This window comes from Hemibagrus wyckioides, linkage group LG10, assembly GCF_019097595.1.
Source record: "Hemibagrus wyckioides isolate EC202008001 linkage group LG10, SWU_Hwy_1.0, whole genome shotgun sequence".
NCBI classification, from domain to species: Eukaryota; Metazoa; Chordata; class Actinopteri; order Siluriformes; family Bagridae; genus Hemibagrus; species Hemibagrus wyckioides.
In genome coordinates, this window is record NC_080719.1 from 13,567,650 (window position 1) to 13,590,271 (window position 22,622).

At 39.8% G+C, this 22,622-nt stretch overlaps 1 protein-coding gene across 12 annotated transcripts in view; it reads right to left on the bottom strand.

Annotated features, from left to right (window-relative positions):
* ptprsa (protein tyrosine phosphatase receptor type Sa) overlaps positions 1–22,622 on the bottom strand; it is a 214,242-nt gene that overhangs the window by 17,076 nt on the left and 174,544 nt on the right. For 6 of the 12 annotated variants that reach the window (XM_058400387.1, XM_058400389.1, XM_058400384.1 and 3 more), the window contains 9 exons: positions 22,531–22,618; positions 21,315–21,542; positions 20,804–20,964; positions 19,125–19,240; positions 14,284–14,331; positions 10,840–10,937; positions 6,249–6,372; positions 3,433–3,608; positions 645–764 (listed from right to left, as the gene is read on the bottom strand). In XM_058400387.1, the coding sequence (XP_058256370.1) occupies positions 645–764; positions 3,433–3,608; positions 6,249–6,372; positions 10,840–10,937; positions 14,284–14,331; positions 19,125–19,240; positions 20,804–20,964; positions 21,315–21,542; positions 22,531–22,618 (1,159 nt within the window). The remainder of the gene's footprint in view (positions 1–644; positions 765–3,432; positions 3,609–6,248; positions 6,373–10,839; positions 10,938–14,283; positions 14,332–19,124; positions 19,241–20,803; positions 20,965–21,314; positions 21,543–22,530; positions 22,619–22,622) is intronic. The other 6 variants (XM_058400391.1, XM_058400392.1, XM_058400395.1 and 3 more) reach the window with 3 other exon arrangements.

Sequence of the window (22,622 nt, forward strand, 5' to 3'; positions counted from 1 at the left end):
ACCTGAATATAGAGATTCTTAATGGTTGACTCAGAAATCACTGTTTAATGTAAAATAACATTTTATTCAGGATATTTGCCTTGTGCTTGATGATTGAAGTCTCATCAATAATGCTAATGCTAATATATTATTGTAAGCGTTAAGGATGGCAGCAGTTGCGGCTTTGATCATGTATTAATAATGTCTCCATCCTCGATAATAAGCAGAGTGGAAATCAGGCCATAAATGTATAAACAGTTCCATTTATTCAGTGCAGCTTTGACCAAACAGAAACAAATGAAACTAATGTGATATGCAAGTATTCATTTTAAATTCATTCAGCACTGCTTCAGTATATACAAAAACTCAATTCTGATTGGTCAACAACGCTTTGTAAAATGACAAACTGAGTTTTAATAAGTGATAAGTGAGGAGAGAAACTAACTTGCCACCACATTAAATGTATAAATGGATAAAAACTATAATGTTTTCAATAAATTCTTTCATTAATAAAAGAAAAAGAGATGTGAAATTAAAACAGTATTAAATCATTTGTAGGAAAATAATCAGCTTTGCAGTGAAACCCATCACACATCTCAACACCATGGATTATTTTCCTATAACAGCATGCACCCAGGAGTCTTATTTTTAGTGCTGAATCCTACCTTGTGTAAGGAGAAGGTGCGTACGCAGAAGGTGGCCAGCTCGATGGTGTCCAGCAGGGTGACCTGGGTCATGCCGTATGTCTCCGTCCCTCGGCTCGGCCAGTACTGATCGCACTTTATCTGAATATGCAAACATGAGGAAAACATGAATATGAATGAGAATAGGATTATGAATATAAAACAGGCACAGTCCACTGAGGTTTACCCAGAGTTCCTAGCACCTGAAGTGACCTGACTAAAAAATTCAACTACATCTATTTAGTGTTTAAAAAAAACAGAAATCTGGATGTAAGGCATATGACAAATCCAGTTTCTCCTCGCTCACAGAGACGCAGAAAAGACTCAGACTTGATCACACACTGATGGATGAGTTGAAGGACAAGCATCTGCCAAACCAGTGAGTGCCTCTGCATCCTCATTTCTAACCACCTCAAAATCTTTAGAAATCTTCAGGACAGAGGAGTTTACGCTCCATAACACGAGAAGCTGCATTTCTTTTGTCTTATTAACTTTAAGAGAGAGGTAAAAAGAGAGGTGCTGTTACTATCTGTTATTTAACAATTAACATTTAAGGACAGAGACTCCAGTGTCAGAGCTTTGTCCCATATACAGTTTTTGATATGGGAAAGTCAGGACAGAAAACAGAGTTTCAGTTTAACTTGATAAGAATAAAAAAAAGAGGGGCAGGGAAGCAAACAACTGCTTGTACTAATTTAAACATATCTATAAGGAATAATCCACTTCAGGATGGTAACAATGACGTTGACTGTTTTCCTAGAACAGCACGATGTTTGTCTTACAGCACATTATATCATAACATCATCTTCAGGCTCAAATTAAGGTCAACCAACCTGTGAAAGTTTCTCCTGCACTGACAGACCCCCCTGTGAGTAATGTGTTGCAGACCTCCTGTGGAATAATTTTAGGCCATGCTAAGCAGGTTCTAATTAATGCTCTTTGTGAAGGAGTGGGATTGGCTATCAGGTAAATGAGGTGCCCAAGGTGCTGGGATTCTAGCTGTTGAAAGAAAAGCCACCCACTGAGGGATTCTCCTCTCTCCACTTGTCTCTCTGTCACTTACTCTGTCTTCCTCTGTATTTGCTAAATGGTCCTTGCGAGCCGGGCGGAAGTGAGAGATAATTGTCGCCTATGATCTTTCCCTCTTTCTGCACACACTATTTTCTCACTCGCTCAGCCAGAGCTGACATTTGTACAAAGATTATGTCTATCCATGTGTGACGTGAACCACCCTGCTTTTCACAAGACACTTGTCATCGAAAGTACTCGCGTAAAAACTATAAGACACTAATGGAAGTACTTAAACAGTTTCTGACCAGCTCTCTCCGAAAACAGAGTATTATCAGCGTAGAAGAAATAGGTGTCAACAGGTTCTACTATTATCCATGACAGGGCAAAAAACTCTGGACCTGTGAGCAGTTTCTCTCCTTCTGAAATGACACGATGCGAATGATAGTTTTAAAGTTTTCGAGAGAAATAATTGTGAGGTGACGTTCATTATTACAGTGAAAAACACAAAAGGGACTGGTATGGTAGACGTTCATACAAACATAAACAGATTTAAGGAGGAAAGTCTTCAAGATTCAAGTTTGCGCTTTGTCTGTAATATGACAAACAGCCTGTCTCAGTAAATTATCCCACTAAATATTAATATTAATTTGACAATAAATATTACTGTTTAGTTCTTTATTAACGTACAAGTTAAAATAAATAATAATAATAATAAAATAAATAACAAGCAGTAATGCAACCTGTTTATTTTCTCGTAACAGCACACTTTTATCATGTTTTAGTCCGTATCATATACACAGTTACAAAAGGTTTTAGCTTTAAGTAGTGGGAAGCCATGACTATGTGCACTCACATGAGGGTTACAAAAACAAACAAACAAACAAAAAAAATCACATCATGTCATGCTTCTCCTCCCTCTCCACCACACAGCTGTCATTAAACAAGAGAAGAGTCGGCAGCTTGTGCAGCAGTGGCGGTGACATCAACATCAACTCGCATGCAGCGACGTTAACATGAATGTCACCACCTTCTCCAACATGGGTGCCAGTGTTGCTGCAGGAAGCAAACAGTTCTCCACAATGGACTACACTGATGACTAGAGTCCAAAGTTTTTATTCCCACATGAGGATGCAGTTTCACTCAAAAATGTGTCATGTTGCAGGAAGAAATGTGTTTAATATTCTGCTTCACACTGAGATTTCCATTCCAGTGTTCTTGTGAAACGTCCAAACTTTTACCATGTAGATTATTTAAACCTTCAAAATTGTCAGTTTTACAGCAAATTCCAGTTCTGAATCCAGTTCTGGAACAAACTGAAAAATTTGGGGAATTGTAAATGTTTCCAAATAAAGAAACATAATTGTATGTCTGTTAGGATTGATTATATTATAATAATTATTATTTTATTATATCGATTTCAATATACTTTATTATATTATTTATATCTGACATGTGGTTTCGAGTAACATATTCAATAAAAAAAAATCATTTAAAAAACTCAAGATTTATGAATTGGAAAAAGAAAAATTCATACCACTAGTTTCAGGTCATTGCATCTTTATGTGCAGAAAAATTAGGGGAAGTTAACTCTGTGATGTATATTAATAAAATATATCTTTAAAATCAGTGCAAATCCATGAGGGCACTTGCATCTGGATAATATGCACCAGTGGAGTGGTGGCTTGAATAGTGCTTACCTTCTAATGCTCTAATAGGTAAGGTATATTAATGCAGGTATATGGTCTTTTACGAGTCTTACCCGTGACTTCTCCTCTAAGCGAGTCATCATGACAACAGTAGCTGCTCTCTGCTCCCACACCATCCTCCAGAAATCCCCGAATGTCTCTGGCAGCGGGCCTTGTGTGGCGATGTAGGCGTTCTGCTTCCTGTAGCCATCAATATAGTTTGCGTTGATGTAGTCGCTGCCTGCGATGCCTGGGAATGCAGAGTAGGGAAAAAAATGGTGGAAACTTTGGTTAGACATGCTTGAGCCAAAACAACTGAGCTGGGGCTGAAACAGTAGCTGTGGTTACTGTGTTATTCTGGGAGCTGGTGAGAAACCGAGGTTTGGGCTGCACTGACATGACGCTGAGGCAGTGTTATCCATTATACAAAATAATTCCCATGAAGACAAGCCATCAAGCCTGAGTCTCTCTGTCTCTCTCACTCTCTTTCTCATCTGGTGGCCCGTGGCATATAGTGGTGTGATTTAGTGCCTGATTCAGATGGTGCTACAAGCTGGAATTAGACGAGGCTCTGTGCCATAGCAGCCTGTCATCTCCAGCTAGCTGTAAATTTCCCCTAAAGCAGCTCCTCTTCTTTCCATGGCCTACACTACAGCGCTCTGTAGATGAAAGGAATAACACAATGATCGAGGACTGGTGCAAAAAATATACAATGGTTAACTAGTCGAAGCCTCTTAATGCATACAATTGATTCATTTATTAACGTTTATTCCTTTAATTTTGTCATGATTGTGTTTCTTTCTCCTCACTGCGTATGCATTTATGGATGTGTTAAATACTAAGCACAGTTTACTGTAATGAATTTATACGTATTTATTAAGAGTGACATGATTTATTGCCCATGAAATCAGTTTCAATTTTCATTGCAAATGTAGCTAAAGCTAGTTTTATGCTCTGCAATTTGAGCAGTTTTTAAGACTGAAACTATTTCCTAATCTACAGCACCTACAAAGCAGGAAATGGAAAAAATATATACTTAAAATTAAAAGGTCGACTTACTGATGAGTTTCTAATCATTGTGTTCTAGTTTTCTAACCCTAAATCTTTTAGAGATTCCTCAGAGCAAGGATCATCACTAGAGGACCACAATCCAAATAAATAAATAAATAAATAACCAAAACAAACAAAAAAACCACCAAAACAAATAAAACCAGAGTTGGGTTTATTATTATTATTATTATTATTGTTATTCATAACAATATTTATTTAACAACATTTATTTAAATAAAAAAAATATTCCTGTTATTATAATTTTTTTTATTTTATTTTTTAATTTTATAGTTTATTTTTTATTTTTTGTTATAGTTTATAGTGGAACCAGAAATTTTGTAACAGATCCTATTTTCTACTCATCTAAGTTATTTTACTAGTTATTTTTATACTCATTATTTTCTCTCCTTTTCATTCTGATTACTGAAGCTACAACATGACGCATAAAAAAGAAAAATCGATTGTTGAAAGCAAAGCAAATTAACTGTAATTCAAAGTTAATGACGAAGAATAATGCATTTATTCAAAATCAGAAGATAGCTCATCTGCCTCTAGAGCAAGTCAAAAGTCTCTAATGGTTAAGCATCAGAAAGTAACTGTTAACTCTTGCTAATGCTAACCCTAGATTTTCACAAGTTCTAGTTGAATACTTCTTTCCTACAACCTTTTTGGTTTGTAGATTTTGCCTTTTATGACACTGTTGATGCTTGAGCCTGCCCTTAAAGCACTGCTTTTCATTACTGAGATTAGATTCTGCCCCACACTGAAAAAAGCAACATCCAAATAAATAAATGGGAATGTAATTTGATAACAGACCAAACACATAAAACATTTCAGTGCCTGCTGTTTTCTGGGGTCATCTTCCAATTCAAAACTCTGTAGAATAATATAAGACAGCAACAAAAGACACAGCCAAGTTAATTATACACTCAGCGCCAACAAACACGAGGCCGCGCTGCCAAATTGTTGTTTTCATGCTTAAACAAAGTGCAATGAAATTCTCGGCTGGGTTCATCTCTCGCACTCCATGACAACAGAGAAACGGGCAAAAACGAGCAATCAGGGAGAAAGAGTGTGACGTTGAAACACGTCTCCTCTGTCTGACGACGTGCGCAGCTTTAGTCATAGCTCAGTGAACAAAAGACGAATGCGTGCATGAATCGTTCCACTGCTGCGACTAATGGCAAAATCACCGTGCTGTAAAATAGAAATTTCAAACTTGAGTAATTTATGTATTTACTGCACTGTCTTTGGGATGATTCCGTTACGCTGTGTTAAGGCTTGGCTTTAATAGGGCTGTCGAGGAAGTGCGCCACAAATGAGACTACAAAATCAAGGATAAATGAAAATAAGAAACACTGATGAAGAAAAATTGGGAAGAGGAAATGTAAACAGTCTTCATTCAGTCATGAAGCTCCAAGACCCTAATGTCTCAACCCATCAAAGCATCATCTTCCCCAAAGTTTATTTATATTATTTTTAGCTGGCTTGTGATTGGATGCCTCTCCTTGACCTGCTGCTCAGTGGACTTCATGAGCAGTTCACTGGAGCAGTTCATTGGATGTGACCAGAAGTTCAATGCACTTAACTAGCAGCTCATTAAGCTTGACCACCAGTTCGTTGGACTTGACTAGCAGCTCCTCAGACATGACTAATAGATCATTGAGATTTGGCATCTCATTTGACATGATAAGCAGCTCAGTGGGCATGAATAACAGTTCATTTGACTTGATTATCAGTTCAGAGTTTAGCTGAGTTCCCCATATAATCCCTGTGAATTTCATATTTGTGAAAATGAATAGAAGAGCTTTGTGGGTGGTGTAGTTATGTTGATTCTCACCATCAATTGGAGCCAGAATGACGCGGGAGTGGTCATAGGCGATGACGTTGGCATAGCGATTCTTGGGTTTGTTCACCTCCAAGTTGGAGTGCTCCCAGGTGAACTGCTGTCCTGGATCGATGGACTGTAGGAAGAGAAGGAGAGGAATCATTCAAGGCTACGCTGTGCTACAATACCATTAGTGTAAATAAAAACCCACAGCACCAGAGAGAGTGATAAACAGGTGACAAAAACATTCCGAGTGGTGCTTTAATTAAACGTTAGTCTGGTCTCACTGTAAAGCAACTAGCCAGGTGCTTTAAGACAGATCACTCCCTCGACAGTGAATAATAGCAGTGGAAATATTGATAAAGGATTCTGCACTTCGCCCCGAGAAGGAAATGGAGGAGGGTGGGAAGAAGAGGAGGGGGTTTCCCACTGCCTTGACGCTTGCAAGATAAATGCCATCACATTCCCTATATAAGAATTTCTGCATAAATATTCTATTCCCTGTTGGGGTAATTTACTATTCCATTACGATTCTGCATCTGCACTCTCCCCATGCTCTCCCTCTTTCTCTCTCTCTCTACCTCTTTCTCTCTCTCTCTCTCTCTCTCTCTCTCTCTCTCTCTTTTCCGCCCATCTTTGGGCCTTGAAGGATGTTTTCATTTACAGTTGTGGTCATGCAAAATAAAACTGGGGCTAAATGAGGACCAATAAGGGGATGTAGCAGTTTTTCCTGTTGTGATTGTGGAAACCTGTTCAAGCTTGGACTGTCAAGGCTCTTGCTAGATGCCCCCTCCTGGCTGGGACACATCACTACAGTGTGACTGTGCAGGATGGAGTCGATCCCACCAATCAGCGACACATTTCATTCACCACGTAGATTTGGTTAAATATGTCATTAGTATCATAAGTATAAATTACAGTGATGAATGTTTTGAGTTGTTGGCTCAGTTGATAGGACTGAATCTGATATGAGGCCAACCTTATTAATTCCTCAGACCTATATTTCACAAGAATAGTTGAAGTGCCGGCTTTGTCTACTGTTGTATCCCATTCTGCATCATATAAAATGAAATATAAATGAAAAGGGAACACTGCCAGGCATTGCTATTACTCTATTGCTAGTTTATGGTTATACCTGAGGACAGATCCTGTATTATACTTTTAAAAAGATAAAAGGGTTCCTTGGTTCCAAAAGTTCTGTGGAATGTTAGCAGGTCTAGTTTTACAGAGAGGTTTATACATGGAACAGTTTTTAAAAGAGAAACCGTTATGGGTTCCCACAGAAGGACAAACCAATCTAATGACAACTGGGTTTGCCTTTTATACCCCATGTTCTCCCAGTTTGGTATTTGTCATTTCCCACCCACTAGCTAGCTATCACAGCTTGCAGCTAGGGAGGCTAACACAAGCTTCCTCTCAGACACAAGCGCCACACTACCTTTTCACACTGATACTCATGCAGCGTTATTTGGAGGAAACTCTAATTATCCTCCTCCACATACATGAACACACAGACATTCATGATTGGATGCTCTGATGGACAGCAGCGTTATCATACCTCCTACACAGAGAACATGCCCAGTACTGCTCCTTTACAGGCACTGGCATTGTTCACCATTACCAAGAGGGAAACATAAATGATAGCTGCCTGCAATTTGTACCATCCTGTCCAGTTATAACCACATAATAATATGCAATATTTTATAAGCAAGGAGAAAAGCTTCCTATCTAGAAATGCAATAGCTGGTAAAAATTCTATTCTCAGAACAGACTGCACTCACATCTCCATCTTTTCTTCCTCTCTAACATCCCAGAGTCAGATCATCAATATCAATCAAATTTAATCGGGTGTTTGAACAGGAATACACAGTTTGAACAACTGGCTCTCGTGGAATGGGATTTCTCACCCCGACCTTAAGAGCTACAAAGAATAACCTCCCTCCCTCCTCCTCTCCCTCTGCCTCTCTCGCTCTCATCTTTCTCCTTCACAGCTTGCGACTAAAAACCAATCACTCAGGAACCAGAGAGCTCCGCTTGGCACACTAAGGCGCCCCGATGAGCAGCCATTCATCACGTAAATAACAAAATTAAAATTACACTTCTCCGTTTAATTTGGTCATTTATTTTTCTGGAGGGAGACAGAGAGAGACGGAGAGTCCATACAAGCAATGGCACTTCTTTCTCAGCCGTGATGTGATGTGTTTCTGTGTCTCCTCCAGAGGACGACTTTGTCATTTTACTGCATTTTTTTCCCCTTTTACTGCAGCACTCAAACCTGTGCAGCTAACATTAACGAATCACACCACATTGATTTCTTCATAATAGAAAAAAATGGACTTGATTAATGATGCTACTTTATAACGAGGTCGTAAAAACCAACATTTAGGCGCGGTTCATGTTCAAAACGTTGAGCTCCACTGAATAAGACTATCCTCTTTATGGGACATGTGTTCACTCTGCCATGAGCTCATAAATGAGATGGAGGACAGTGAGTGCTGTTGATATAACGTAGTACTATACATTCGGTGGACGGAGAACTAGTGGGGGGAAAAAAACGTCTAACACGACTCATAAAAACAACATATTAAATCCCCAGTGTTTAATTACAGGAGTGAAGCGACTCTTACAGTTTTCAATCAAGTCTCTGTTTGTGTTAAGTGAACACTGTAGGTGTTAAATTACCAGCTGAATATGAGGAATGTTGCTGTGCTATGCTTATTTACCCAAGTCACACACTTTAAATTTCTCTACACGTCTGAGCTGAGCTGATGTCCTATCTGTCTATCCCTTTCGAACAGAGCAGGGGCAGCACTGTACATCATTCACTCAGTAACTACCGCATGCTGGTGAGGGTGAATCCAGAGTCTTTCCTGCAATCACTAGATGTGAGGCCATCACTTGAGTAGACAATCAACCACTAATAAGTTTTCGGGAAGCGCGAGGAGAGACCAGAGGAAACAAACCCAGACACATGGAGAATATGTGAAACTCCAGACAGACAATAACCCAAGCGCAGGGACCCTGGGGCTGTGAGCCAGCGACGCTACGCACTCCGTCATTGTGCCCAGATACACACAAATTACAAGAAAATGACATTTTACTATTGCTTTCAGCTATTTATTCAGTTTGAGTTCAGTATTAGCATCAGCATTGTTGCTCATATTCCGTTTGTTATGTATGCCAGCATTTCTTCATCAGACCACAGATTCTTTGCTGCCATGTAAATCGAGCTCATTTTCTGACAATAATTTCCCCCTCATCCTTATTTTAATGGTGGCTGTGTGAATAATTAGTCCAATGCGTTATCATGGCGACCCACAATCCCCTACCATCACTGCTTAATGCTGTTATACCAGAAATATTTAGCAGAAAAAATGATTATGCTTTATTAAATTTCAAGATTAAACAGCGTCTCTGAAAGCAGATCAGCTCTGTGACTCAGCGCTCACACAGATCCAAAGCTTCAGGTTGAGCCATGAGAGGACAACCATTTATTAGACATGACCTGTGGATGATGTCAGTGCTTTAGAAAATTAAGGAAAGCTTCAGGTAAAAACCGACCAAATACATTTTTGACAGTGCCATCACGTCTATGACCTGGAGTAATAGCACTGAACTATCCTCAGAATGAGATTCTCTCTTTTTATACAAACATTAAATGAACAATAACAGTAATTTAATTAATTAGGCATGTTTGGTGTTTTGAGTGCTGCTACCCCACCAAAGTGCATTAATTTTGTATAACGGCACTGGTGTGTAATTCTGCTTATACCACAGCATTATCCCCAAAATGACAATGTTTAATGAATGAATGAATGAATTAAAGTTTAATTAATGAATGAATGACACATTCAATCAATGATACAACAGTTTTATAGTTAGATTTTAATGCTGTGGAAGTTTCTGTTCTGTCCGAGATTCACCAGCCTCACCCTCTCTCTCTCTCTCTGACACACACACACACACACAGTGCAGCCTGTCCTGAGAAAACGGACAGTGGTACTGAGACAGACAGTTCTAACAAAAACAGAACCAAAACTCCTTCCATAAATATTCAATAAACTTCAACAGTTTTTTACTTTTTTGTTAAACAAAATCATGTTGTTAAATCAATTTATTATTAGTCTTAGATTATGTGGTGTGACTGCCATACCTTTCCAAATGTGTCATTAGTGTTCATGTTACAGTGAGAACTTTCTGACCAATCACATTTGAGCATGCAGTCGTGATGTGGTATAAGTTTAACGTAATAAACTGATGAGTAACAGCAGCTTTTAGCTGTGTTTAAATGACATGGTTTGATTCATCTTATAAAACATCAAAATTCCACCATAATGAAATATTTTGATTAAAATTTTGATTCTGGTGCTAATTTGTTGGTTAGTGTTGCTTTTTTCCTGTAAGTATTTAGCAGCTGTGTGCTGTGCTGATGCCACATTGGGACACTGATACTGCTGGCACAGTTTCAATGCTGTTTAATACAAAAAACAGTCAGATTTCACGTTGAAAAACAAAAGCGCGAGGGCTTCTTTGTCCAATGATACCGAACATCATATTAATGAGAAATCCAGAACGAGTGTTAAACGTTATTTTAGGGGCTCACCTCATACTCCTGTGACAGTTTCAGGTTGTCGTTGGCTTTGAGCAGCTCGGTGTGTTCTGCCAGCTCTGCGATGGGGATGGGCGGATGGTTCATCATTCCTACATCAGCAGATAAAGACACACAGTCAAATACAGAAGACAGCAAAATACCATGAATTGGTGTGTGTGTGTGTCTGTGTATGTGTGTGTGTGTGCCTGTGCATATGTGTGTGTTTGAGAGAGAAAGAGAGAGAGAGAGAGAGAGAGAGAGAGAGAGAGATTCAGAAAGTCAGTCCAGACATATAAAATATAAAACAGCAGCTGGTGTTAGGGGCTGCTGTCTGACCAGGCCAGAGCTCTGCATTTTTTTTTCTCACTCTGGGCGCTCACACACACACAAAACCCTAGTGCCTTTATCCAAAGGATATAAAGGAGGGGACCTATGGGCAATTGCTAAGGTGACGGAGAAACCACAGACCAATTACTTCTTAATGCTACGGGGAAAAGTGGCTTTTAATAGCTTCGCAATAGCAGCACAGTGATGAAATTCATTTTTTGGGGCTCTATGATAATAAAAAGGGAGAGAAAAAACAATACCCCAGAGCATGATGGCTGCTCTCTGAACGGCTGATATGTGCAGCATAGACACAGCCATATGTCTCTCTCTGCGCCAGCCAAAAAAGTGGATCGGTCTTTCCTGTTGACAAATACCCTCTTCTCAAACTGATTTAGGGAATCAATGATTTGAAACAAATCCAAAATTGGCTTTGAGAAATATTTCCCATGCTGCAAAGAGCATCTCCCAATCCACTAATATTTAATGAATGTAATCAAATGTGCATCCGGAATCAAACTTTTCCTATTTTTTTCCACAGGAGGAAAGATGAAGGTGTGTTCTCTAAAGAATGTATTGACCAAATCATTTAAGCAGATTAAAAAAAAGAGAAAGAAATTAGTCTAAGTGGCTGAAAAGGAGACTCAACAAAAAAGACTTCTATTTCTTTTGGGGCTGAACATTTTCTCATTCCTTTTTTTACTTTTTTTTTAATTTTATTATTTATAATTGCCTTTTAGCAGTTACTGCTGTGTATATGTTTGCATTAGACTAATTGTAATATGCCTTTCCCCCTGTTTTTTTTATGGTAGATCAGCTTCTCTAGCACTTAGAGGATTTGGGAAGTTACACCATCATTAACTTTGCGCTAACATAATGATTAAATCCCCATAACCACACAATAGAAATTAATATTACTGTAATTCAATTCGTGGTAGGAAAAGGGCTTAGAAAATGAACTACAATATTGCAGCATTCACAACATAAGGAAGAACACACTTGAACCCTTGGGGGCTTGATGTTATAGGAAAAGAATCAACAATGAAGCAGAGTTACTGTTATCACGCTTCATATCAAGTTCATTCTTTTGTAATAATAGCACATCTGAAGGATTTTATGCCTCTTATACCACAGCAAACTGCCTGTAGCTTGTATTTATTAATGTATGGCACATACATTTTATCCATTACATATACATATAGCTATGTTTTATAGTGTGGATGTTTGTAGCAGCCTGTATAAACACAGCCTTCTGTCCTGAAGTCTTTTCCATGTTTGAAAACCGTGGGGAAAAATTGCTTTACTGTTACAAAGCAGTGGCATTGGAGTCCTTAAATGAAGAATGTCCGTCTCCTTACAGAAAACATTGTCATATCAACGATTATAAACATTTTTAATCTGAGGATTGTGTTGTTTATGCGTCTACCATGCAAGTCTCTAAGCTCTTACTATAGAAATGGGAAAGTATGAAAATGTTAACCTTCCAGCCAAAACCGTCTGAACTGCTAGAACAGAAAACTGATCAACACCTTCTGACTAACCAGTCTGGAAAATTCAGCAGCGCTGTGGTATATGGCTAAATAAGAAATTGTATATAATGACGATGAAAGCAAAAGCTTTGTTTTAGTGCACTTTTTAAATGGAGGTTCCTCTGGGTGTGTGTGCAGGAGCCCTGGCCTGGGTTGGGACAGTTTCAGGGTCACACACTGCATGTGCACGCTGCTTCACTTCACTTCAGCCAAAGCTAAGCAAGCCACAGCATCACCTAAATCCATCCCGACCCCTTAAACCAACAGCTCAGGCAGTCATTAGTGCGGATATTATGAATGACATACCCTTACAGTCGTTTAACACAAATACAGCATGATATTTTCAGCCATGAACCAGAGAGAGGCCAACACCAGCTGAGCATGCTGGGAGTTAATCCCATTACCAGCACAACACTGCCCATGTAAATAGGAAACAAGGGGGAGGAGGACATTCATCTATTTGGCTATTTATGCAAGTTAATCCTAATATCAACAGTTATGGCTTGTGCTTTAGCCATTTTTGGCTTTTGTTGAGAGAGAGAGAGAGGTCAGAAGTTGGCTAAAGGTTGACATCTCTTTTTTTTCTCCCCTGAAACTTCCTGTGATTTAATTAAGCATGCATAATCTGCATAATCACATTAGCTGTCCTCAATTTCCCATGCACTTCGTAGCGCTGTGCTCTAAATGCCACATGGTCTCCGGGCTGAGATGGAGGATGTGCACCGTTACATTTCATGCTCAGTGTATCCTTCATCCTTCTCGTATACTTCAGTAACAATAATAATAATAATGATAATAATAATAGGCTTCACAGGCTTCCATTCTTTTCCCACCAATTTTTCACCCCTTGTATCTTTGTTCATCTTTTTTCCCTCTCAAGGTATCATTCATTTTACACTCTTTGCTTAACACGTATTTCCATTTCTCAGTGCAGCAAATAACGGCTTTCACTGCTCTTTTTCCCACCACTGAGGACTGTGGGTATTTGTTTGAAGGATATTCAATATCAGACTGACAGAGCTTGTCTTTTTCAAGGACAGGTTTTATCCCCCTCATTTTTCCTCAGAATACTCTCTCTCTCACTCTCTCTCTCTCTCTCACTGTTCTCTGTCGTCCTTTTATCCCATGAAATCAAGATGCGATCAGCGAACGCAATAGAAACAACAGCCTTCCCTCCCCCACAATTACACATTTCCACACTCTAGGTCAGGTTTTGATAATTGGCAGAAACAGCTTGCTTTTTTTCCCTGTGTGAGTGCATTCAATCAAAAGTCTTGATTATTTTTTACTAGATTTCTCCTTGGTTTGTGTGTGTGTGTGTCTGTTGGGGGGAATGTAAGTGAGGGACAAAGTGCACAGTGTCACACACACACACACACACAGGAGAGTGAATAAAACCCCTCGTCCCCACACAAGCAGTGACATCAGGGTTCTAAAGTGGATTAACAGCAGGCAACCCATCAGCCGAGTGAAGGACAAAACCAGCAACCAAAGTTGTGTTACAAAAAAAAAATTAGTGCTGAATGTGTAACTTGTGAGGAGGAAAAAAGAGATGTGTTTAAGCAGGAACAATGCAAAAAGCAGAAACGCAAGAGGAACTAACTTTCATAGTCAAAAGTGGCTTCGCTTAGAGGGCTGCTCAGACCCGAATCTGTAAAGAACAGCACAACAGACAAGAAGGCAAGAACTCCTCTTAATATGCAAGAAAGGAAGATTAAAATGGATTACACTGATAATAATGCAAAACAATACGCAAACAAACCACAAAACAGTCATCACTTCCCTTACGCTTGGACTGAATAGTGAAGGTTTGCCTCGTGTTGCTTGAAGCAACTGATAGTGCCGCCTCTTGTGGGCGTGGCCTGTTCACCGTTCGTTTTTGTTCTGATTAGAAACAGTAGTAGCTATATCTAGCTCTAGTGCTCTAATTAGTGTGAAAATTGGTACGTGTTGGGCTTTGCACTAGCAAAAGTGAGCTGATAGATAGATAGATAGATAGATAGATAGATAGATAGACAGAGACACAGACAGACAGACAGACAGACAGACAGACAGATAGATAGATAGATAGATAGATAGATAGATAGATAGATAAACAATCATTTGCGTTTGTCGCTTCTCATGATCCCTAATTAGCATAGAGTTTAACTAATGTGGTTGTGATGATGAAACCATGGCTCTGTGTTTGCTAATACGCAGAAGATGAATGGTTTCTTCTCATTCTGTTGCTTGCTAGGGTGAAATGTAAGGTTATTGGTTGGACACAGATGTTCACATACTATACACAAAAGAAACCTTAGCCTAAATTGTTTAAAATAAAAAACGCTGTTTTTTGTTACAGTATACAGAACTTTGTTTTTATACAGAAGTCCATGAAGGATACGATAAAGAACATCTGTAACTCCTGTTTCTTCCACATGGGACAAGAGTAAAGGTAAGAGCTAAAGGACATGAGGCCGAACAGCACTTCATGTAAGAAGAACATGATGACGCCTATGTCTAGTGTGTGAATCCTACTCGACACAAATGACTCGACAGAAAACACTTAAATGTCATCTGATTAGTGCAGCATGCACTAATCAGATGACAAGATGTCCAGCGTTTACCATCTGATGCATTCTGTCTTCCATCAAACCTGGTATATCTGGGAATCTACATGTTGTTGTTTGACTTGTTCTTCTATGCGAAAGAGTGTGAATGAAGACTTTTGGTGAAACAGAAGGTTAGTAATGAGCGAGGAAGACGAGCAGAATGAAGACACATGTCCTGGTGTTGCCTTTGATGGAGAAAAATCACAGACAGGACGAGACAGGATCAACAAATCTTCAGTCTGAACATGTCATCCCCTACTGTGTTTGTGTCTGTCTGTCTCATAAAACAGGTACTTAAGGAAGTATATTTGCCTTCAGAGGTGGAGAGGAATAGTGCAGAGTGATAGAATAAGAATGAAATTGTTGAGAGAGGAAAGAGACAAATATGAGATAAAGAGTGTATGTGGTAGAGAGAGAGACAGAGAAAGAGAGAGACACTGTGTGTGTGGTAGAGAGAGAGAGAGACAGAGAGTGTGGTGGATGTGCTAGAGAGAGAGAGAGAAAGAGAGCGAGAGGAATCCCTTCATTAGTCTGCCACATCCCCTCGTAAAGCCCCAACACAAATGAGCTTAAAGAGAATAATGGTGGACTTTCTCCCACTGGGACGCTCATCAGCAGCACACACACGTCCACGCTGAGGATGGAGCTCAATATGAAAACTGAATCAACAGATAATGTGCTACTGATACAAATACAGAAATGAATTCAAGGTGCTCTATTCCTGATTTATTTTTAGCATTTTTTCAGAATGCTTGCCTGGAAGGTTCACAGGGAATCTGGCTGAGATTAGAGGTTTGCATCTGGACCGGGACCCGCAGGACACACACAAAAAAACCCAGAATGCTAGTGGGAGGATTTCAATTTCATGCGGGCATGAGCAAGCGGTCAGATATGAAGCTCCAGGGACAAAAAAACACCATGTTCTCTAACATGAACTTACAGCATTCACTCACTCATCCATATTAACTGCCTGCTTTAAATGATATTACTGAAAAACAAACAAAATGAAAAGAAAGAAAGAAAGAAAGACAGAAAGAAAGAAGCTACAAGTACAGTACAGCAAGTACAAGTACAGTACAAGTACAGCTTCAGTATCATTTATTCCCCCTACAACAGCAATTTGCCAGCATTTCTTTTATTGTTAAATGATATATCTTTCTTTTGATCTGTTTATAGAATCTGTTTATAGAATTAAAAGAATTTCCACATTATCCAGTTATTACTTATGTTACAGCAGCTGTAAACAGTCCTTTCCTTTACTTACTGTCTTGAAGTTAATAAGACAGAAGAAAGTGCAGTCTGTTTCCCAGCAGCTTAAACTCCTGTGTGCTGGAGATTCCAGCTTTACCTCCTACTGTTACAAAGCAGAGACTCCTTTCAAACTAACAAAATAAAATCTGACAGAAAATATCACCATACTAACAAATTCTTAAAACATTTCAAAATGATACTCAGCTTTATGTTACCTGAAGCCCGTCTCTGTGGAAGCTGTTACTACAGAAATGCTAACGTTTCTATAGAGTTGCTGCCTGGATGAATCCGAATAACCGAGACACTGAGACGGGGTATTGTAGAAAGACGAAATTAAAAACAATAAATTTTAAACTTGTTAAAGACTAAAAAACACCCTGAGAGGTGTAGCTAACTTTCAGAGATAATATTTTTGACTTTGTATAATTTGACAGAATGCCTAAACATTTTTGTTAATAAACGCCATGTCCCATGTGCACACACTGCATGAAACGTGTGTGGAAATGAAGATTTGATTCCGTGCTGTACTCATGTTATGTGGTGTGTGTGTGTGAAGTCTAGTTTGACCAATAACCGCTATTAGCTAATGGAAGCGTCTGCACAACACTCAGGCGCTCAGTGTAATTGGCCTAAAACATCCGTTTAAATGAAATCCGCCGTGCACAGAGATAATGACGCTGTTCCGTATGACAGGATGCCATGCGAGCCATGAGGAATGTGACTCAATTAATAAAGTGGAATGTGAATATGCGGCTTTAAAAAGGACCTTGTTTTTTCATGATGGAGAATAAAGCAGGGATGGAGCAGAAGAAGAAGAAAAAAAAAAACCCAAACAAGATGAAAGCGACGCTGCTCATTTTACAACCATTAGTAAGAGAGCACCGGATGGAGCAGTGATTACTGAGGCTCCCCCTCCTCTTCCTTCTCTCTGTCTTCACCTCTCTCTCTCTCTCATCTCTCTTTATCTTCTATTCTGTGAGGACGGAGAGATACAAGACTGAGCAACAGTGGCTGAGTCATTGAGAGCAAAATGAGAGGCATTGATGGACAGAGGCTAAAGATGGATGAGAGCGAGAGAGAGAGAGAAAGAGAGAGAGAGAGAGAGAGAGAGAGAGAGAGAGAGTAAAATAGAATGCAAGGGGAAACTCAAGGGGAAAGATGAAGAGATGAGAGAAGGCTGAGAGAAGGGAAGAGGACAGGAGAAACAAGGAATAAAATAAAGAGAAGAGAATTAAAGAGGGAAAGAAAGAGACATACATAAACTGAGAGAGATAGTGAGACAGAAACGGATAGAGACAGAGAGAGAGAAGAGATAGACAGTGAAGTAGACGGGGAAAGCATGAAAAATGTAAGTAAAAGAAAGACAGAGGATGAGGAAAAAATAGGTCAAGAAGCAGTGAAAGAGAAGGATAGTGAGAGAGGAAGAGATGAAGAAAGAGAGAGCATATACTACAGAGAGAAAAAGAGTGAAACAGATGCAGCATGAGAAAGTGTGAGAGACAGATCTATGTCATTTATATAAATGAATTTAATACTCTATCTGTAATAAATGAAAAGTAAAGAGAGAGAGAGAGAGAGAGAGAGGGTCCAGGGTGAACAGTCACTCAGCACTGTCTCGGTAGGGACGGAGACATTCTGATGCAGAAGGCCAGCAGAAGTCCAGCTTCAGCCTCATGCAGCTGCGGCAGCTGCCATTAATCACACAGATGAGTGCAGCTCAGTGTAGCGTATTATCCGGACTGTAAGACACAGCTTTGCTCTCGAGCAGGTGCTCTGACTTCTACAGTGAAGTGACGGATGTTAGGAATTAGCACAAAAATAGGGAGCAATGCTGCTATAACGTAAAGTAACTTCTCTCAAATTGAAATAAAATAATAATTTATTATAAATTGCTGTTGTGTGAGAGAAATAAAGCATTTTAGATTTGTGCTGTTATTATAGAAATGAATCACTCCTGTTGATTATTTCCCCTTAACAGCACAAACAGTACAAGCATTACACTTAAAAGACAATTTAGGGTGAGTATCTTATAGTCCAGTTAATTTCTTTAAACTTACGGCCCAGAAAATATTGTAAGTAGTAATGTGGAGTAGGAGAAGTATACCATCGCAACCATAAGCAAAACTGTCTGAGTGTACATGAGCTGAGGAATTCCTTGCTACTCTTCTTCATTGAGTTTATTGACAGAATGTAAATCATGCCTTGTGGACGAAAATGTGAAAATGTGTTAGGATATAATGTGTGTGTGTGTCTGTTGGCATTCTGTATATCTTGGCTTCTTGGTGGAGAGTGAATATCCCCATAAAGATAGGTAAATCCTGCAGTTTTGAATTGTTCAGCTGATACACGAAAGGAAAAGTGCTTTTTGCAGCATTATTTAAAAAGCTAAAAGAGCATGGCAGGAGTTCTCCAGTGTGTGAAAGCCCATACTGTGTACGCATGTGTGAGTTCACCCAGTGTGTGTGTCTGTGTTTGTGTGTGAGTAAAACCTAATGGAGTCCAGGAATGCATGGCAGGAATGCTCCAGTGTATGAAAGCCCATACTGTGTATGCATGTCAGAGTCCACCCAGTGTGATGGTCTGTGTGTTTGTGTGTGTGTACCTGGAGTCTGGAAATTGATGCGCCTCATCTCCACAGGGTCAGTGGGATGGTGTGGTGTGATCTCAGCATTGTTGAGCAGACATTTGGTGCGTGGCTCTGATTCCTTCCTTTTGCTGCTTGAAAAAGAAAATCACACACACACACAGACACACAAACACACACACACATATGTAAAGACCAAAACATTGGCCCTCCATAGACATGCACAGCTAGACTCCACAACTCCACAAACAGACTCCCAACAAAGCAAAGCCAAGAAGAGAAAGTGGTATTAAGCGTGAGCAGACTTCGCCTCGTGGCATGCGGCTCCCCCCATCTAATTAATTCCAGCACTTTATGCTGAGGCAGGTTATTTTTGTTTCGTCTTGTTTTGAAAACAGCAATAAAGTACAGCAGAGCCTTACCTGTCAGGTTTGCTGTTTCCAATGAAAGCAAGGAGAGAAATAAATATATAACACAAGAGGAGAAAGAAGGGGGGGGGAATCAATACGACGCATTGAAATTCACAGAGCAGGTGTCAGAGAGAACTCATCTGCATCAGGAGCGACCTGTAAAAGGCGGAGTGTGTGTTTCATGGCTCAGTGTGGAACTATATGATCTCACAGCGGTTAAGGTCAGGATCAAGGGCAGCTGGAGGGGAAACACTATCTTACAGTCACTCACTCTGAGATACAAAACCGTTTAAAAAATCACATACACACATGCACCTGTGCACAGAGGCACGACTGTGCCTAGTAGGACATTGTTCAGCTTTAATATTTCAGAATGCTGAGTTCACTTCCACTAGGCTGTGCTTTGTTGTACACCAGGAAACATCAGTTTAAATATTTAACCGCTCTGCTAAGATTGAAAAATTTACCCCAAATGGAATCGGTTAACCAGGACATATTCTGTGTCCCAAGTTATTCAGCTTTGCACTAATGCTGCAAACAAGTAAGATAATTTTATGGCCTTGGGTTTACCATCATGCCCGCTGCATATAAATGATCACACAGCTGCCTCGGTAACGTCATTAATACAGAAGCAGTTTTTATCATTTATATTAAAATGGTAACGCTGCTGCATCACAGCTCCAGGGTCTCGGGTTCGATCCTGAGCTCGGGTTATTGTCCGTATGTGAGTTTTTCATGTTCACTCAGTGTTCTCCGGTTTTCTCCCAAAAACATGTGCTTCTGTGATAGACTCTGGGTCCACTGTGAACCTCAGCAGTTTGCTGAAAATGAATAAATGAATTTGGAACTGTATCATCATCCAAATCATTTCTAATGCAGGTTTCAGGCTTCAAACTCCTACCTGAGTCTGATGCTTATGAGGTGTGACATTAAACTAATGCCTTATTCAGACTGTCCAGATAGTAATTTAGTGCTGAGGAGCTTTCAGCTTCAAGATGCAGCTTTACATTAGCCTAACAGCTGTACTGCAAAATTGAAGACACACTCTTGGGACAGGGAATGTGACATTGACGGTAAAGGGAAAACTGTAAACTTGTTTGGGCCAAATTAGTGTAGATCACTGTAAACTCCCAAACTATTGGCTGCTGTAGAAATCTGTACACATTAATAGATAATGAATTGTGACATCCCTATGTTGCACATATCATACTGTCATGTGTTCATTAATTATGCTCACATCTGAGTCAGTGCCTCATGCAAGAGTCTCACCCAATCCATTTCACTCACTTTTTATAGAGCAGAATGGCGATGACGATGCAAATGATGAAGACCACAGCCAGGACAGGTCCCACCACCCAGATGAGGCCGTCTCCACCCGTCTCCACGGGCTGGGGGTCCATGTCAGGGGCCATGATGGAGTCAGAGTAAGGGCTGGCCACAAACATTTTCTAAAAAACACCCACAGTCATGATATTTGACTTGAAAAAAGACTTGAGCTGATTCTTTATACTTTATATGAAACAGACTTATGTAACAATATTAAACAAATCTAGCTTTTATTTTTTACTAAACTGCTTTCTAAAACCTATTATAGTAAGCGTTTAGCACAGGAGTGTTGAAGAATCTTATTTGGTTGGTAAGTGCACGCATACCAGAGAACTTATAGCACGCTTATCTATTATTTATCGGTTTATTTTTATTTTATTTAGATTCTTCACTCACTCTTTATATTGTGAATGCATGATATTTATTTGAGTTGTGACTCAGAGTAGTGAGAGCGCTGAACGTTTCCACTCACCGCACTGGTGGAGTTGAGCTCGGCCAGGAGGAAGAAGATGTAGTCCTGTCCCGGCTCCAGAGCACGGTTCTCATAGCCGTTGTAGACAATCTGGTTGCCCAGCGTGAAGGCTGGGGGCATGTTGCTGGGTTTAAAGCTGGCGGTGATGTACGGCTTCTTCACGTCTACCTGGCGCAGCTGTCGTGTTGTGCGCGTGTGTCTCTGCTTCACGTTCCCGTCCCTCAACAGCTGAGAAGAGACAGAGAGGGAAAAATCTATAGGACAACAGAAGTTCCCATTCATCCTGTAAAAATATTTTTAAGCTCTTTCATCTTAATTCTCCCTCTGGTCTGGAGTCAATGGGATATTTGCTGGCTGTGAGCCCGGATTAAAATGGAATGAGTCATCTGCTTTGGAGAAGAAAAGGGCGGAGAAAAAACAATGAAGGAACGAATCATTCAGTAGCCAATATACCCTTGTGGCAGTCACGGCTCAAGGTTGAGTGGCTAGCAGCATCCCAGAGTGGTGAAGAAGAGGAAGAGTAATTCGGCTCTCCCCTGGCCCGGGGGAAAGCTTCGGAAACGCTTGGCTCGGTCTAGCCTGAGCTCTCCTGAGGTAACAAGGATGCTCGGCTGGGGACTGTGTTGTGTTGGGGACTGATTTGGCGTGTGGATGAGACTTTAATCACTTTAAATGTTTAAACATTTGCAGTGGAACTAGTTTTATGCACAGATGCTCCGCCCACAGATCTTCAGAATCTCTGAGGCTTCCATCTGATTGGCTATCGGCACATTTGTGTATATGTGCATCTCATTACATAACTTTATTGGAAATATTAATGCTTCAGATTTGATTTGTCACCAGAGACTCCAAGAAGTGTGCCAAAAAATAGTGTATCCAAAAAATACTAAAGTGTCCTCAAAATTTATATTAAATGTAACAATTTCCTACAGTTACATTTAATATAAATTTCAAGGACACTTTAGTATTTTTCAGATTGTTGGTATTTTTTTAGGATTGTTTAATTAGAAATAGCAATGTGAAAAATAAGGTACGTTATTGATGTATTAATGGAGCCTTTTCCCCATCAAGCAACACCAAATCTTGTTTCTGTGGACTCACATTAGGTAACCAAAAGTAGAACATGGGATCGTAAATGCTGGAATGTACATTTTTTTGCTTCTGCATATGTAAATATTCACACAGTATTCAGACAGGGAATTTCACTGCTGTGTACCTCCTCCAGATCCATTTCATCAGGGCTCTTGATGTGTCTATTCGGCCCTCTGCCTTTCTTCAGTGGAACCACTACCACATAGACAGATCTGT